The sequence below is a fragment of the Grampus griseus genome (genome assembly GCF_964374135.1).
Source record: "Grampus griseus genome assembly, chromosome: 4".
Lineage (NCBI taxonomy): Eukaryota > Metazoa > Chordata > Mammalia > Artiodactyla > Delphinidae > Grampus > Grampus griseus.
Window position 1 is genome coordinate 20,558,850 of NC_138997.1, and position 16,500 is coordinate 20,575,349.

At 43.2% G+C, this 16,500-nt stretch overlaps 2 protein-coding genes across 2 annotated transcripts in view; one reads left to right on the forward strand and one right to left on the reverse strand.

Moving 5' to 3' along the window:
• MAML3 (mastermind like transcriptional coactivator 3) overlaps positions 1-16,500 on the reverse strand; it is a gene marked incomplete at both ends in the record, with an annotated part of 434,681 nt that overhangs the window by 196,400 nt on the left and 221,781 nt on the right. The gene's annotated exons all lie outside the window — the stretch shown is intronic.
• On the forward strand, positions 15,708-16,292 carry LOC309821866 (Golgi apparatus membrane protein TVP23 homolog B-like; the record flags this gene model as incomplete). Its single annotated transcript, XM_082653397.1, has 2 exons — positions 15,708-16,053; positions 16,174-16,292. The coding sequence occupies 2 exons, from the start codon at positions 15,708-15,710 to the stop codon at positions 16,290-16,292; spliced, it is 465 nt and encodes a 154-aa protein (XP_082509523.1).

Consider the following 16,500-nt stretch of genomic DNA (forward strand, 5'->3'; position numbering starts at 1 on the left):
GCTAAGGGACTTGCCTTCATTTGCCAGCAAAGGGATCGCCGTTATTTACATCTTTGGAGTAACTTTGTTCACAAATAGGAAACAAGGCTGGAGGAGAGGATTTTTGTCTCTAGGATGAATCCTCCGTGGGTGACGAGGCCCACGTGTAGAGAGGCGCTTTCTCACATTCAGGCAAACACGGGTATGATTTAACTGGCTCTGAGAATGTTCCAGTGGGCAGAGGCAGGCAGGGCACCACGCACTCAACCCATAAACAGCTGGGCTCCTAAGACTGTCGGCCGAGCTTTCATCTGTGGGGAGAAGCTGCTTGGCTTCATCCCACCAGCTGAAATTCATCTTTCAAAAGAAATTAGACGGAGGTACTGTTGTTATAGCAACAGTCAAAGTCACTTACACAGCCTCTTCCCCACAGCCTCACTATGGCCAGTGATTTCAGTTACGCACAGGGAGTGACCGAGGCTGAGCCCGGGTGGACCCTTTCTTTGCCCTTTAAAGAGTGGAAGCCTAGATCTCCTATGTCCAATCTGAAGCTAGAAGACCAGATTCTTATGGTCCACAGAGTTCTCCCAGTCCTGAAAGTCGACGAGCAGAGAAGCTCAGAGAAAAACCTTTGCATCTGATGTTTTCATCTCTTGGGTAGGAACTGGACACGTGACCACTGAATTTCCTGGGGTTAACCACGTACTAGTGGTTTCAGAATGGGAATTTCCAGTGAGTTTGGTAATGTTGGCCATCACCACCACATTCTCAACTTTCGTCCTCCAGGAGTTTATTCTTGGGGGTGTGGAACTCCCAAAATAACAGCCTAGTCCAAGCCCCAGAAACAACAGTCAATTCCAAAATGCCCCTTTCTTGACAAAAATATACACCTATTACCCAACCTTTCTAGCAAATAACCTTCCCAGGCAGATGGCAACAGTCCACATTCACCCCAGAGGTACCCCAAGGTGGTAAAAATCTATGAAGCCAGTGCTCACGATGAACGTGAACTGTGTCCTCCCCAAATTTGTATGTTAAAGCTCTGACCCCCAACAGCTCAGAACATGAGGGCGTCTGGAGATAGGATCTTTAATGAGGTCCTATGGGGGGCCCTCATCCAGTCTGATGGGTGTCCTTATAAAAAGAGGAAATTAGGACACAGATACCCACAGAAAGAAGACCATATGAAGATACAGGGAGAAGACGGCCATGGACAAGCCAAAGAGAGAGTTCTCAGAAGAAACCAACCCTGCCGACACCTTGATCTTGGACTTCTATTCTCCGACCTGTAAAGAAATGCATTCCTGAAGTTTCAGCCACCTAGCCTGTGTGCTACTCTGTTATGGCAAGCCCAACTAGTAATCTGATTTAGACATATCTCTGTCTTCTCAGTATCTTACACGGGTTAAGCACTCCATAACTATTTTAAAGGAAAATCTTGCACGGATGTGTTCACGCTGTGATTCAACTAACGGTACACCTACTGTGTGCCAAGTTCTAGATCAGGCACTAGGGTCTCGAGAGTGAACAAGATTCAGTCTCTGACCTCAGGAGCCTTCAGAGTGGAGGGGAAAGAAGCGGATGAACAAGGACAAGATAATTGGACATAGATGCCTGTGCTGTGGAAGCCCAAAAGAAGGGCGTGTTACTCAGTCCAGATGAGGTAAGGCTTCCTGGGGGGACTGGTATGTAAGCTGAGACTTGGAGGATTCAGAGTGAGGAGAAGAAAGCATGGCCTCTAAGTGAAACTCAAGTGGTAGCGTCTGGCTTGAGCCAGAGTGCAAGGGGGAGGCTGGAGAAAGGAGAGCTATACAGATCATGGAGGGCTTGTCTGCCATGTTAAGAAGTTTGGACTTTATCCAGATGCTCTGAGAGACACTGGAGGAAAAGGGGTCACTTGCAATGCTAACTTCTGATTTCATAGTGAGAGACACTTGTTGCGAAAGGTAAGGCATTTGAAGTGATCTGTATTAGTTTGCTAGGGCTGTCATAACAAAATACCACAGACTGGGAGGCTTAAACAACAGAAATGTTATTTTCTCACAGTTCTGGAGGTGGAGGTCCAAGATCAAGGAGTTGGCGAGTTGGGTTTCTCCTGAGGCCTCTCTCCTGGGCTTGCAGACAGCCACCTTCTCACTGTGTCCTCACATGGCCTTTCCTCCTGTGGGTGTGCATCCCTGATGTCCTTTTATGTGTCCAAATTTTCTCTTCTCAGAAGGACACCAGTCAGATTGGATGAAGGCCTACCCTAACAGCCTCATTTTAACTTCATCACCTCTTAAAAGGCCCTATCTCCAGATACAGTCCCATTCTGAGGGCTTCAACATATGAATTTTGGGAGAAGACACTATTTCAGCCCATAACAAGATCCAACATCATTCCCTGCATGGCTGATTAAGCCAATGGCTAAAGTCATCCTTTTTTAAAAAAAAATTTACTTATTTTATTTGTTTATTTTTGGCTGCGTTGGGTCTTTGTTGCTGCGCGCGAGCTTTCTCTAGTTGCGGCGAGCGGGGGCTACTATTTGTTGCAGTGCGTGGGCTTCTCACTGCGGTGGCTTCTCTTGTTGCAGAGCACAGGCTCTAGGTGCGCAGGCTACAGTAGTTGTGGCTCGCGGGCTCTAGAGCGCAGGCTCAGTAGTTGTGGCGCACGGGCTTAGTTGCTCCGCGGCATGTGGGATCTTCCCGGACCAGGGCTCGAACCTATGTCCCCTGCACTGGCAGGCGGATTCTCAACCACTGCGCCACCAGGGAAGTCCCTAAAGTCATCCTTAACTTATAAATCAATACAGCACACACTTGGTCTTGAAGCAAGTAGCTCAACAAATGCTATTCGGTACAGAGCTTAACAACATATTTTTTTAAAAAGTGTTTGTCTCCCAATTTTAAACCCAAATTCAAAAGACGCTTCATATCTGCCCCTGAACTATTAGCGAAGAAGTGTAGTCAGAGATGACTCCAAGCAAAGCCTCAGAAGTAGCCCGTCATGATTTAGAAGGCTCTGAAAAATGACCAGCTGTTCCCTTAAGTTTAGTAAATGTTACTTTACACTGATAATTCATGTGACCTCAGAGAGACACAGAGGGAAAACCGAGGCACCGAGAGACTAGGGCTACAACCTAACTCAGAAAGCACAAGGAATGATAGAATTTCCTGCTCCAGCCCGATGCCCCGTGCAATAAATCACTTTGCCTGGAACGGATTCAGAGTTTGTCAACTTTCTGTTCAAATTGTGGTGCACTGTAAATGTACTGTAACCGTGTAGAGTCGCAAGTGTGTATTTCAGTGGTTTTATCTCTTACCTAGCCATCCACATATTATTTATGTGGTTTCCATCATAACGCTACAGTGAAGTTTGCATAATATTTTCTGTAACCACCTACTTTTGCATGGTTATGGCTCTCTAAAGTCCCCTGGGACAGATTTTTTTTCACCTCGGTCTCAGTTCTGAAGTAAATTTTTTTTGGTAACAACAAATGATGACTTTGGGGATATTTTGAAGTTATGTGACTGTAAAAAAAAAAGAAAGGAGGATTTTTTTACTTCAATGAATATTTTGTTACCTCTTGTCCAGTCGAACAGCACAAATCAAAAAGAGCTGAACATAATAAAGGCATCAAGGAAGGCAGTGTAATAGATTTCACTGAAGACTGCCCACACTGCCAGATTTAACTAAATGAGGTTTGCATTCACATGCTTATCAGTATTTAAAAATAACCTGAGTGCACACAACCGAAAACGTCAGGAAGTTGAAAAGCAAAACTGTGCATGTGGTGTTTTCCAGCTCTCACTGAAGCACGGCAATTAAACAAACTTAATTACGTGATCCGGCAGCAGTGCCTTAACCTCTCTGGACCTCCGTTTCCTCAATTGTAAAAGGAGAGGGCTGGACTACCAGATCGCCAAGGCTTGCTCCAGCTCTATTTAGACTCTGGATTCAAATCAGTGACTCACTTTCAGAATCACCCTGGAAGGCACTGTGAACTCAGAAGTGCAGCTGTATTTGGCAGGTAGTTACTGAGTAACTAAGAGCCTCATTTTAAGTCAGAGAGCAAGAATCCATTACACCCTTCTGCAAATGTTTCCTGGCTTTCGTAAATTAGAAACAAAAATTACACTAAATATTAAATCAGAGATCTTTTAAAAAACCAGAAATCCAAGGGTGTAAATCACATGGTTCATTTAAAAGAATTTCTCACTTTATGATGGTCTGCTTGGTATCAGGTACTGAGCTGGGTGCAGAAACAGGAAAGATGCAGAGGATCCTTGCTTTTAAAGAAATTCAGAGCCTGCTGCCATCTTCCTTTTGCTCCTAAGTATCTATTGGATACTTTCAGGAAATGCTCCTGTTGTGCTCGGTTGTTTGTCCGGACATAGACAACAGTGATGTTTCCATTCTGGTGACCAAAACTTGGTTAACTTTGCTAATTTACAGGATAATGCAAAGCTGCTTCTTCATTTCCACCATGAGTGATTTTTGAATAAATGATCTTAAATTACATGAAGAGTCAGTGGGTAACTGGTTACTGCACCAGGTTACAGGGAGAAGCTGTCCACATTTTCTGGGCATGGATCATCGTGTATTTCACCTAGAAGATGCAGATGGGTGTGGGTCTAATCATAGGCTTAGAGTCACGGGCCCTGGGTCCTAGAATCACTTCTCTCATGACCAAGCTGTGTGTTCTGTGGAAATCAGGTGACTATTCTCCACCTCCATTCTCTCCTGGACAAAATACTCTCTAAAAATCCCCTATAGATCTAACAGCCTAGAATTTTAATCTTTCTAGGTCAATTTGGATATAGTTGGAAGATGAGCCAACTGACATTTTAGGTTTCTTTTTAACCTTGTGGTTCTTTTCTAAAATATGTAACTAATTCCTAGATTTGAAAGAATGAAAAAGTTTGTGACTATCGCCGTTTCTAAATACATTGTGTAGTAAAACCTAATTCAATTCCTGCTAACTTTGCCTTTAGCTGTAACTCGGCTAAGGGCCAACCTGATATTTATCCTTATGTAAAAAAAAAGAGCTCACTATATAAAAGAATAGGTATAATAAAGATTATAAGGGGAATGCTTAAGCTACTTAAGACAGAAATGGGTTTCATGGACTCAAGGACTCAGGAGACTCAAATTTAAATAAACGATGGATACAGGTATTATTATTCCTTTTCATATATTAATTAAAGTAATTCCCGAGGATACTTGTTTACTAACAGTTTGATGGTCTAGTTTGAATTGCAGCTGTTACTTTTAAATATATCACAGGTAGTATATATTTACTACTATACTTCAGTTCTTCTCAATTTGGGCAACAGTTTGCCCAAATTAGTTTAAATTAGGGAGAGTCGACTGTATTCATAAACTCCTCATCTAAATGGCAGAAATGATGACTATAAAATTCATCTTAGCTTTGTTGGAATTCTGAAGCTTACCATTTAGTCGGAGACTCGTAAAGAATGAACACGGAATGATTAATGGCCATTGTTGAGTTCTTACAGCTGTAACTTATCAGAATATGTATACTCTAACACTGTACCCATGGTAATTATCTCATTACTATGAAGTGTCACAGAAATGCATTATGCGAAGTACACGGTGAATCCCATTTAGCAATTTCTTTCTATGTTTAAAACCCCGAAGCTTAGTGTTCGCTAATAGTTGGAACTTTGTATGCAAGTTGCGGGCTTATGCAAGAGAGTTGGGGGCTTTGCAGGGAATTGGGGGCTTAGCATGGGAGTCACGCACGTGAGCTGCAGATCCCAGGCAGGACCATCACCAGCTCTGTGCCTCTGGTCTCTCTTTGAAACTTTTCTGCACCTTAATTTCTCATTTGAAAATGGGCATATTCGTGCATGACCCCTACTATACCTCATGGAAAGGATTAAGCAGATTAAGTCTATAAAACAGTGGGTCACTAGGAGGAAAGGCATTAACGAAATTACTCAGCACACTGCAGTGGTGACTTCTCCAACTGCATGAATATTTAATAAGCAGGTACACATAACACTTGACATTTCTGTGGAGCTTTTCATGCAAGCATCTTAACATCACTTAAGGAAAAAGAAATGCATGGCAACAATGATCAGAGATCTGAGAAGTGTCAGCTCATTGGCCAGAGAGGGTAGAGACACAGAAGCTTTGTTTCTAACACCAGAGTGTTCAAAAGGAGTAGGGCATCCAGATCCAGTTGTTATCACATAAACCTGAAGATAGGGCCTTAGAAATAAGGCGGTGTTTATTTGAGTCACCCATCCATACATCTGAGGTGGCCTGAACAACGTGAGAGCAAAAATTCCCAAAGACAGTGAACACGTGGTTGGAGATGGGCCCTCTTTTTTAAATTAATTAATTAATTAATTTTTTGGCTTTGTTGGGTCTTTGTTGCTGAGTGTGGGCTTTTCTCTGGTTGCGGCGAGCGGGGGCTACTCTTCGTTGTGGCACGCGGGCTTCTCACTGTGGTGGCTTCTCGTTGCGGAGCATGGGCTCTAGGCACACGGGCTTCAGTAGTTGTAGCACGTGGGCTCAGTAGCTGTGGCTCACAGGCGCTAGAGCGCAGGCTCAGTAGTTGTGGCACACGGGCTTAGTTGCTCCGCGGCACATGGGATCTTCCCGGACCAGGGCTTGAACCTGTGTCCCCTGCATTGGCAGGCGGATTCTTAACAGTGCGCCTCCAGGGAAGCCCCGGGCCCTCTTAATTAGATGAGAGCAGTCAGCAAAGAGACAAAGAAACAGTATCAGTGAGAGATTAAAATAAAACATCAGGAAAGTAGGACAGAGCAAAGAAGAACAATTTGTGGTCAGATTTGTCACACCAGTTGCAGCTTTGAAATGAGACCTAAGAGACCATTAAATTAGTACCAGAGTAATTCAGTGGGAATCTAAGAAAGGGTTCCTCCAGGACACCCAGCAGCATCAGTATCACCAGGGAACTTGAGGGAGATGCAAATTCTCGGCTAGTTCCCCAGACTTCTGATCAGAAACTCGGAAGGCGGGGCCCAGAGTCTGTTTCAATCAGCCCTCCAAGTGATTCTCCTGGGCTGAGAATCCTTGTTCAAGAACAGTGCAGCCTGTCCAGCAGAACTTGCTGAGAGGATGGAGATGTTCCGTATCTACGTTATCCAATACATTAGTCTCAAGCTGCATGTGGCTGTTGTGTACTTGAAATGTGGCTAGTGCTACTGAGGAACCAATTTTTAAATTTTGTTCATTTTAATTAAATTTAAAAGAACTGGGCTTCCCTGGTGGCACAGTGGTTGAGAATCTGCCTGCCGATGCAGGGGACATGGGTTCGAGCCCTGGTCCGGGAAGATCCCACATGCCACAGAGCAACTAAACCCAGGCGTCACAACTACTGAGCTTGTGCTCTAGAGCCCGCGAGCCACAACTACTGAGCCCGTGAGCCACAACTACTGAAGCCCATGTGCCTAGAGCCCGTGCTCCGCAGCAAGAGAAGCCACTGCAGTGAGAAGCCTGCACGCCGCAACGAAGAGTAGCCCCCTCTTGCCACAACTAGAGAAAGCCCACGTGTAGCAACAAAGACCCAACGCAGCCAAAAAAAAATTAATTAATTAATTAAAAAAAAAAAGAGCTGCATGCAACTAGGGGCTACTTTATTGGATAGCAAAGTTCTAGAATGCTGCTGTGAATGAATGCCAGGTTTTTGGTCAGTAAGAGAAGCAAATGGTGAAGAATGGAGATGCTGTCTGTGACCCTTCTACAGAAGAAATCTCATTTGGAAAAGTTGGAGGGAAAGAGGCATCATGGCTTTTATGTCAGGAGGTGAAGTCAAGGTTTTTCAGGAAAAGGAAATCCTGAGTGGGTTCAAAGGTGAAGAAAATCAGAGGGCAGGAGAGGTGGACATTAAGAAAGGAGGGACACATGAAAAATTGTGTTGCAAATGTCTAATTGTGCTAAAATACCCATAATACAAAATTTACCATCTTAACCATTTTTAAGGGTACAGTTGAGTGGTATTAAGTCCTTTTACACTGTTGTACAACCATCTCCACCATCCGTCTCCAGAACTCTTTTCTCTTGCAAAACTGAAACTCTATACCCATTAAACAATACCTCCTTATACCCCCTCCTCAGGCCCTGGCAACCAGCATTCTGCTTTCTGTCTCTATGAATGCAACTACTCTAAATAGCTCATAAAAGTAGAATCATAGAGTATTGTCTTTTTGTGACTGGACTATTTCATTTAGTATAATATTCTCAACGTTCATCCATGTTGTAGCATGTGTCAGAATTTCCTTCCTTTTTAAGGCTGAATAATATTCATTACATGTATATACTTATCTGTCCATAGACGTTTGGGGTGCTTCCACCTTTGGCTGTTGTGAATAGTGCCTCTATGGAGATGGGTTCATAAGTATCTCAAGACCTTGCTTTCAATTCCTTTGGGTAAGTACCCAGAAATGGAATTGTTGGATCATGTGGTAGTTCTATTTTTAATTTTTTTGAGGAACCACCATATTGTTTCCCATAGAGCTATACTATTTTACATTCCCATCGAGATATTTGCTTTTGAACCAATGAAGAATGGCACATCGGAGCCATCAAAAGACGGCTCTAAAGTCAAGCGTGGGGAAGAGGTATGTTGAGATGGAAGTGTTGGGGGGGAGGGGCGTGTGGACAAGGCTGCTCGGCTCTAATGGTTTCAATTTTTTCACTGAAGTTGATGCAAGGACCTCACCTCCAAGGAAGAACACTGCTAAGGAAAAACCAAGGGCTTGAGGAAAGAAGTGAATGAAGGTGTGTAAAGTTAGTCCTTCATAAGAGAATAACAGGATGAATGGATAAAGAAGATGTTGTATGTGTGTGTATGTATATATATATACATACACACACATACATACATGACAGAATACTACTCAGCCATAAAAGATAATAAAAGAACGCCATTTGCAGCAACATGGATGAACCTAGAGATGATCATACTAAGTGAAGTAAGTCAGACAGAGAAAGACAAATATCATGTGATATCACTTATATGTGGAATCTAAAAACTGATACAAATGAACTTACTTACAAAACAGAAACGGACTCATAGACATAGAAAACAAACTAATGGTTACCAAAGGGGAAGGGCGGGTAGGGATAAATTAGGAATTTGGGATTAACAGATACAAACTACTATACATAAAATAGATAAACAACAAGGACCTACTGTATAGCACAAGGAATTACATTCAGTACCTTGTAATAACCTATAATGGAAAAGAATCTGAAAAAGAATACGTGTATATATATATATATATATATATATATATATATATATATATATATAACTGAATCACTTTGCTGTACACCTGAAACATTATAAATCAACTAAACTTCAATAAAAAAAATTAAAAAGAGCGGAACAGGGAAACTTTCCCAGGGCTCTGAAGCAGAGGTATAGCCAGGACTGTTACAGGACTGAATTGTGCTTCCAACCAAAAGATATGTTGAAGTCCTACCCACAGGACCTCAGAATGTGACTTTATTTGAAAACAGAGTCACTGCAGATGTAATTGTTAAGATGAGGTCATACTGGAGTAGACTGGTTCCTCATCCAACATGAGTGGTATCATTCTTATAAGAAGATGAAAATGTGAAGGCGTGGAGACACACAGGGAGAATGCGACGTGATGGCAGACGCAGAGGTTGGAATTATGTCGCTGCAAGCCAAGGAATGCCAAAGAATGCTAGCAAACCATGAGAAGCTAGGAAGAGGCAGGGAAAGATTCCATGCAGAGTCTCAGAGGGCCTGCTGACACCTTGATTCTGGACTCCCAGGCTCCAGGGCTGTGAGACAATAAATCTCTGGTGCTTTCAGCCACCTAGTCTGTAGTACTTCATCATGGCAGCCCTAGGAACTAATACAGCTGCAGAGTATGAATCTGCAATAGGCCAAGGTCATCCCATGCCAAGGTCAAAATGAGTACCTCCAAATTACTTTGCGTCCCACCTACCAGCAATATGCTTTCTGATATACTGCAGTAATACAGGTCATCAGTCCATGTAACATATATTTTGAATCACAGTTCTCGCTAAAAGATTTTCTTTCTGTCAGGAACAAATGGTGCCTGCAGATAAATTGTATGCTTCTAAGAACCAAGGGAGGAAAGAAATCCCAGAATCTTAGGGGAGGAGCACGTGGAGTAGATGTGTACAAGCAGTACCTCGGGGCTGTCATTACCTGGAATTCTTCTTGAATTAATTCATTCAGACAAGCTTGTTAAAACAATTAGAGGCTTGCAAACTTTACGGGGAGGTGGGGAGATAAGGAAAGCATCCTTATCTCTTGCTCAGTGGTACATACCATTACAGCCAGCAATGGCCGCATCAGCACAGCACACGCATGGGCTTTGGGTTTAGACTAACAGCTGTCCTTCCAGCTCCCTCACTAACTGTCCAACTTTGCACAAATCACTGAATCTCAGTGAGCTTGTCTCCTTATATAAAATGTAGATAACACATGGGACTGCTTTGAGATCATGTCTTTGAAAGTACCTAACAAAGTGCCTGGCCCCCTAATAATAGGTTCTCATTCCCTTGCTGTCCCTAGTTATGCTGTCCAAGAAGGCAGCCCTGAGACACCTGTGGTTACTGAGCACTTGAAATGCAGCTACTGCAAGGATGAAATTGAAATTTTAATTAAATTTAATTTTAATTAATTTAGATTTAAATGTAAAAACTGAAGCAGTGTAAAATTTTTCTGGTAAATACAACTTTAGCATAATGGTAGGAATACACTTCACTTGGATTACGGTATCGCATAAGATACAGTATTACTATTATGTGTGTGTATCAGGCACCAGCATCATTTCTAATGCTGCACATAAACGCTGTCACTGATCCAGCCAGTGGACATCCTGATTCATTTCCCCTGAATTTTTTTTCTGGGCTATAAGTCTTAGTATGGCTCTTGCTTCATCTGTAAAAATCAAAGACTTTTCTAATTTTTTAAAATTCTTAAGTTTGTCTGCTTTTGCTGACTTTGGTCTTTAAATGCCAATGCTTTGGGGAAAACAGTAGTACAATTATTTTCCTACTTTTACACTCGAGTTTTATGGCAAAAGTCAGCATTAAGGTGACGAGTGCCTAGAGATTAAGCCATTTAAGAAAAAGTTGCCTGATATATCCAGACAAAACTATAATTCAAAAAGATACATGCACCCCTATGTTCATAGCACTACTATTCACAATAGCCAAGACATGGAAACAACCTAAATGTCCATTGACAGATGAATGGATAAAGAAGATGTGGTATACATACACAATGAAATACTACTCAGCCATAAAAAAGAATGAAATACTGCCATTTGCAGCAACATGGATGCAACTAGAATATTATCATACTAAGTGAAGTAAGTCAGAAAGAGAAAGACAAACACTATATGATATCATTTATATGTGGAATCTAAAATATGACACAAATGAACCTATCTACAAAGCAGAAACAGACTCACAGACATAGAGAACAGACTTGTGGTTGCCAAGGAGGAGGTGGGTGGGGAGGGATGGCGTGGGAGTTTGGGGTTAGTGGATGTAAGCTATTATATACAGCATGGATAAACGAGGTCCTACTGTATAGCACAGGGAACTCTCTATTCAATATCCTGTAATAAACCATAATGGAAAAGAATATTTAAAAAAAAGAATATAGGGCTTCCCTGGTGGCGCAGTGGTTGAGAGTCCGCCTCCCGATGCAGGGGACACGGGTTCGTGCCCCGGTCCGGGAAGATCCCACATGCCGCGGAGCGGCTGGGCCCGTGAGCCATGGCCGCTGAGCCTGCGCGCCCGGAGCCTGTGCTCCGCAACGGGAGAAGCCACAACAGTGAGAGGCCCGCGTACCGAAAAAAAAAAAGAATATATATATGTATAACTGAATCACTTTGCTGTACAGCAGAAATTAGTACAACATTGTAAATCAACTATACTTCAATTCAAAAAAAAAAACCTGCTTTATTATGAATCCTGGGTGAGTCTATGCCAGAGGCAGATGTACAGTGGTTGTGAGAGCTGACGGGTGTAGGGTCAGCACTGCCACTGACTGCAGCACAAGACAAGGGTTGAAATCCTTCAAATGTCCTACCAGAAGAGTCTGTCTGGCGCACCTTGTAAGGGGAGCTCAGCCATGGCTGACGTGGAAGCGATGTGAGTTATTTGGTTGAGTAGGATAACCTTGAGTGTTTGCCAAGTCAAGACACAAGTCCTAAAAACAAAGTCTTTCCCTTGCTGCTTACTTGTCCTCCTCCCTTGAAAACATACCTCTTGCTTTTGTTAAAATTCACCTACATCCTAGTAAAAGATGAGTAATGAACTGCAGTTATAAAGAAAAAAAATCCAGAAACATCTCAAGTTTTAAATTTCTTGACAAGAAATGTATCCAGTTAACAAACTCCCTCCTGTCTTGGCTCCCTTCCACAGCCCCTCACATTAAGAAAAAAAAAAAAAAGCAATTAGACTCTGGCTTGTCGTGAAATGCACACAGTAAAAGTATCACTGTTCCAAAATTCCAAAGCAATTTCACAATCCTAATGAAATGAGGGAGGAAATGGTTTTTTCTTGAAGTGTTGAAAACAATCACCCCGTTGCTATGTGGAGTATCTTTATAAACTGTAAAGGGATTTGCAAAAATTAGGTTGTTCCTTCAACACACACTCACTGAGCATCATTTATGCACCAGGCGCCACATGAGAAGCTGGGGATACAAAGATGAATAGGACGTGAGCGGTCTGGAAGAGCTGACAGCAGAGGGAGAGAGTCATGATTATTACCCATTATAACGTGGCCAGGCTTCCCATGCCCTCTTCCTACCTTTAGCTCCAGGAACCTTGATTTTAATTCACAAAGAACCATACTGTGGAGAGAGGGGAAAAAAGAAAAAGAAAATGACCACAGTAATGCCTGTAAAGGTGGCAGGTCTCTCTAGAAATATAGCTACTCTGTGAGTTTAGACCTCCTTTAAACGAAGGGTGAGGAAAGAACACAGCAAAACGCCTAAGCAAACTGTACCAGGCCCAACCACAACAGACACCTAGGGCTAGACGAGAGGAATTCAAAACAAATTGGGAAAGAAAATCATATACTGTGTAAAAATCAGTTAAAAAGGAAAACGAAACAACCCGGAATAGAGTGAAAAACATCTTTCTCTCCTTGTCCTTTGCAAAATTGCCCCAGAGTCACATCCGAAGAAAGACATTACCTTCAGCTCCACTGGAAACGTGAGGTTTCACAAAGTAATCCAAGTTTGGAATTGATAACCCAATTTCTACATATTTTGGTTTTAACTCAGATTAAACAACTCAAATATCCAAACTCAGGTTTTCCTGATGTGATTTTATGCCTGCTTAGAATCAGAGGCTATGGAGAAAAGTATATACACAATAAATCTAAAATCATTCAATTACCTTAAGTCAATTGGGAGGCTTATATTTACTGAGAATAGGCATTTGACTCCCACAGTACAAAGACAAGCAAATGGCTCCCATGTTGCAAAATCATTCTAAGTAGGTTATTACTCTGTGCTCGGTTGTTCAAGGGGCAAGGAGAAAGGCTTGGGAGCTTGATCAGGAAAATGCTACATCTGTCAGCTGGCAGCAACAGCGCGCCGACACAGCCTCTTGAATGGACTGCCGAATGAGCATCAGCTCACAGGAAGGGAAGAATTCAGCCCCTCTTGGGAAACAGATTCATGCTGCAAAATGAGTCAAGTTAATTTCCTTCAGTTAATTAAGCCGGTTTCCTTATTAGCAAAGGGAGATGACCAAGTCTAGTTCACATCTAATGACTCACAGAATGATGAGGTTAGCTAGCCCCATCTCTATATTTAAACTTGACTTTTAGATAGCGTCTCAGAGAACTTCCATAAGCAGTACTAGCCCTACCCAGTATTTAGTTCTGCTTTTACTACTGTGGAACCAAGGATGTGCTCAGAAATGTCCACGTGAACTACCACGGAGGTCTGCTAACTGCGAAAATTCACATACTGCTTCATCTCAGAGATGTGTATGTGTGTGCGTGCGCGCACGTGTGCGTGTGCACACCCAAGGTACCACGACATCCGGTATCCTTGAGAGGCTGGGGACTAAGTAGTATTGGGGTGTCCTCTAAACGCCCCTGTGACATGACACCTCACGTGGAGGATGGGTCTATGGTGAACACTTCCTCTTTATCTTAAGCAAAATTTTGACAGTGATGAGGGGTGGGTACAGGGACAGGAATTCCTCTGGAATGGCTCAGGGATCCAGGTCCAAACCAGGGTAAGCCTGATGGTATTGCTGAACCAAATCTACTGTTACCCAGACGGGCCCCAACAATTTAAGCCCTCCTCCAAGTCACCAGCAAGTAGCAAACATTCATCGTGTATCCATTCTATGCCAGCCAAATCCCAAATCTTTTCTCTCAATTCCCACATCGACCCTGCAAGGTAATAAACATCATTTACACAAATGAGGAAACTAGGGCTCCCGGAGATGAAACAGACCGCCCAGGGTCACACAGCTCATGTGAGGGAGTTGAGACTTGAATTCCAAAGCCTATGCTTTCCGTTAGTTACATGCCTCTGCGCTTGTGAATAGAATGTGTTTCTTATTTCCAAACTATTCTGAAATGAGTGTGGCTCTCAAATGAAATAGGGAAGGAGGGGAGGCATCTTCAGAACTGCTCTTTCTATGCAGTGGGCGGCTGGCACATAAGGAAGTACTATCTGAAAGGGGATTTCCTGTAAGGGCTGCAGTTCTTTCAGATGTTCTCAGAACAGTTCTGCAGCTGTCTGAGTTGCTCAGGTAGAGATACATACTGGCCACTAACCCAACCCCAGTCTGATCCTAAAGAGCATGGCATGCCGCCCATGTAGGCCACGGGAATGGCCAATCACATTGACGACCACCCTCCAGGGACATCTCTACAAAGGCACCAACACAAGGACGCATTTCCCAGGAAACCAAACTTGCTCATCCACCATGGTTCATCTCTGGAGCTGTAAAAACTCACACTATACTGGCACTGCCTTCACCTGGATCTCTGTAATTCTATGTTTCTTTACTAATATCCTTCACTTCAATTTCACTTTCCTCATAGACAGGGCTAATATTCTGTAGTTCAGAAGACGACTGTAATACACTAAATGAGGTAACACAAGCAACGTATCCAACAATGCCACGTGACTTCCTGTAACTCTCCTCTTCCATTAATGGTTCCGTAGTGACCTGTAGGGATTTCCAAGTGGGTGTTCCTCACCCCCCTGTTCAATACTGTTATCGAGTATAAAGATAATGCAAATATACAGTTTTCGATGATGGATCCAGGGTTCCACAACATGAATACTGCTGGTTTTTTTTTTTTTTTTTTGCCGTACGCGGGCCTCTCACTGCTGTGGCCTCTCCCGCCACGGAGCACAGGCTCCAGAGGCGCAGGCTCAGCGGCCATGGCTCACGGGCCCAGCCGCTCCGCGGCATGTGGGATCTTCCCGGACCGGGGCACGAACCGGCGTCCCCCGCATCGGCAGGCGGACTCTCAACCACTGCGCCACCAGGGAAGCCCAATACTGCTGATTTTTTAACTTGAGGTCTACATAAAAATGGATTTTAGGATCTCTAAGAATCTCCAAGAATTGTATGCAGAATTTTGTGGTTATATGCCCCTTTTTTCAGGAGAGAGGATCTAAAGCTTTCATCAGATTCTCAGTGTGGTTCGTGATCCTCCAAAAGTGTAACAACAGGCTGGCGCGGGCCGCCATGTTGCAGCAGAACAGTAATGATGACATTGAAGATGTTTCACTGTTTGATGCAGAAGAGGAGACAACTAGTAGACCAGAAAAATCCAAAATCAGTCACCCAGTGGCATCATTTCTCTATTTATTCTTTCGAGTCAGTGCAATTATAGTCTATGTTCCCTGTGAATGGTTCAGCACCAGCTTTATTGCCTGTATGGTGACAGTTATCTTGTTGTTGTCATGTGACTTCTGGGCAGTCAAGAATGTCACAGGTAGACTAATGGTTGGCCTGCACTGGTGGAATCACACTGATGGAGATGGAAAAAGCCATTGGGTGTCTGAGTCCAGGAAGGCCTTTCCTCAAGACAGTAAAACTGTTTCAGAGGCTGAATCAAGAATCTCCTGGTTAGGACTCATCGCCTGTCTGGTGCTGTGGGTAATATTTGCCTTTAGTGCCCTCTTCTCCTTCAGAGTGAAGTGACTAGCAGTGGTTATCATGGGTGTGGTGCTGCAAGGGGCCAACCTGTATGGCTACATCAGGTGCAAAGTGGGCAGCAGGAAGAATTTAACCAGCATGGCTACATCGTACCTCGGAAAGCAGTTTTGAAGACAAACCACTGGAGACGATCAGACCTCCTGAAGACAGTGAGGGAGCCTGCGTGCTCTTTCCATTGGGAACAACTGAAGGGGGTCTGGACTCTGAACCTTTAGAACTCAGTACCTATTGCAAAGAGGAGTGTTGGGTTTGGTTTTCCATTTTAAAGTTTACTTTAAAAAAAAAAGGAAAACTAGTTTTCATATTAAGTTTTTACTTT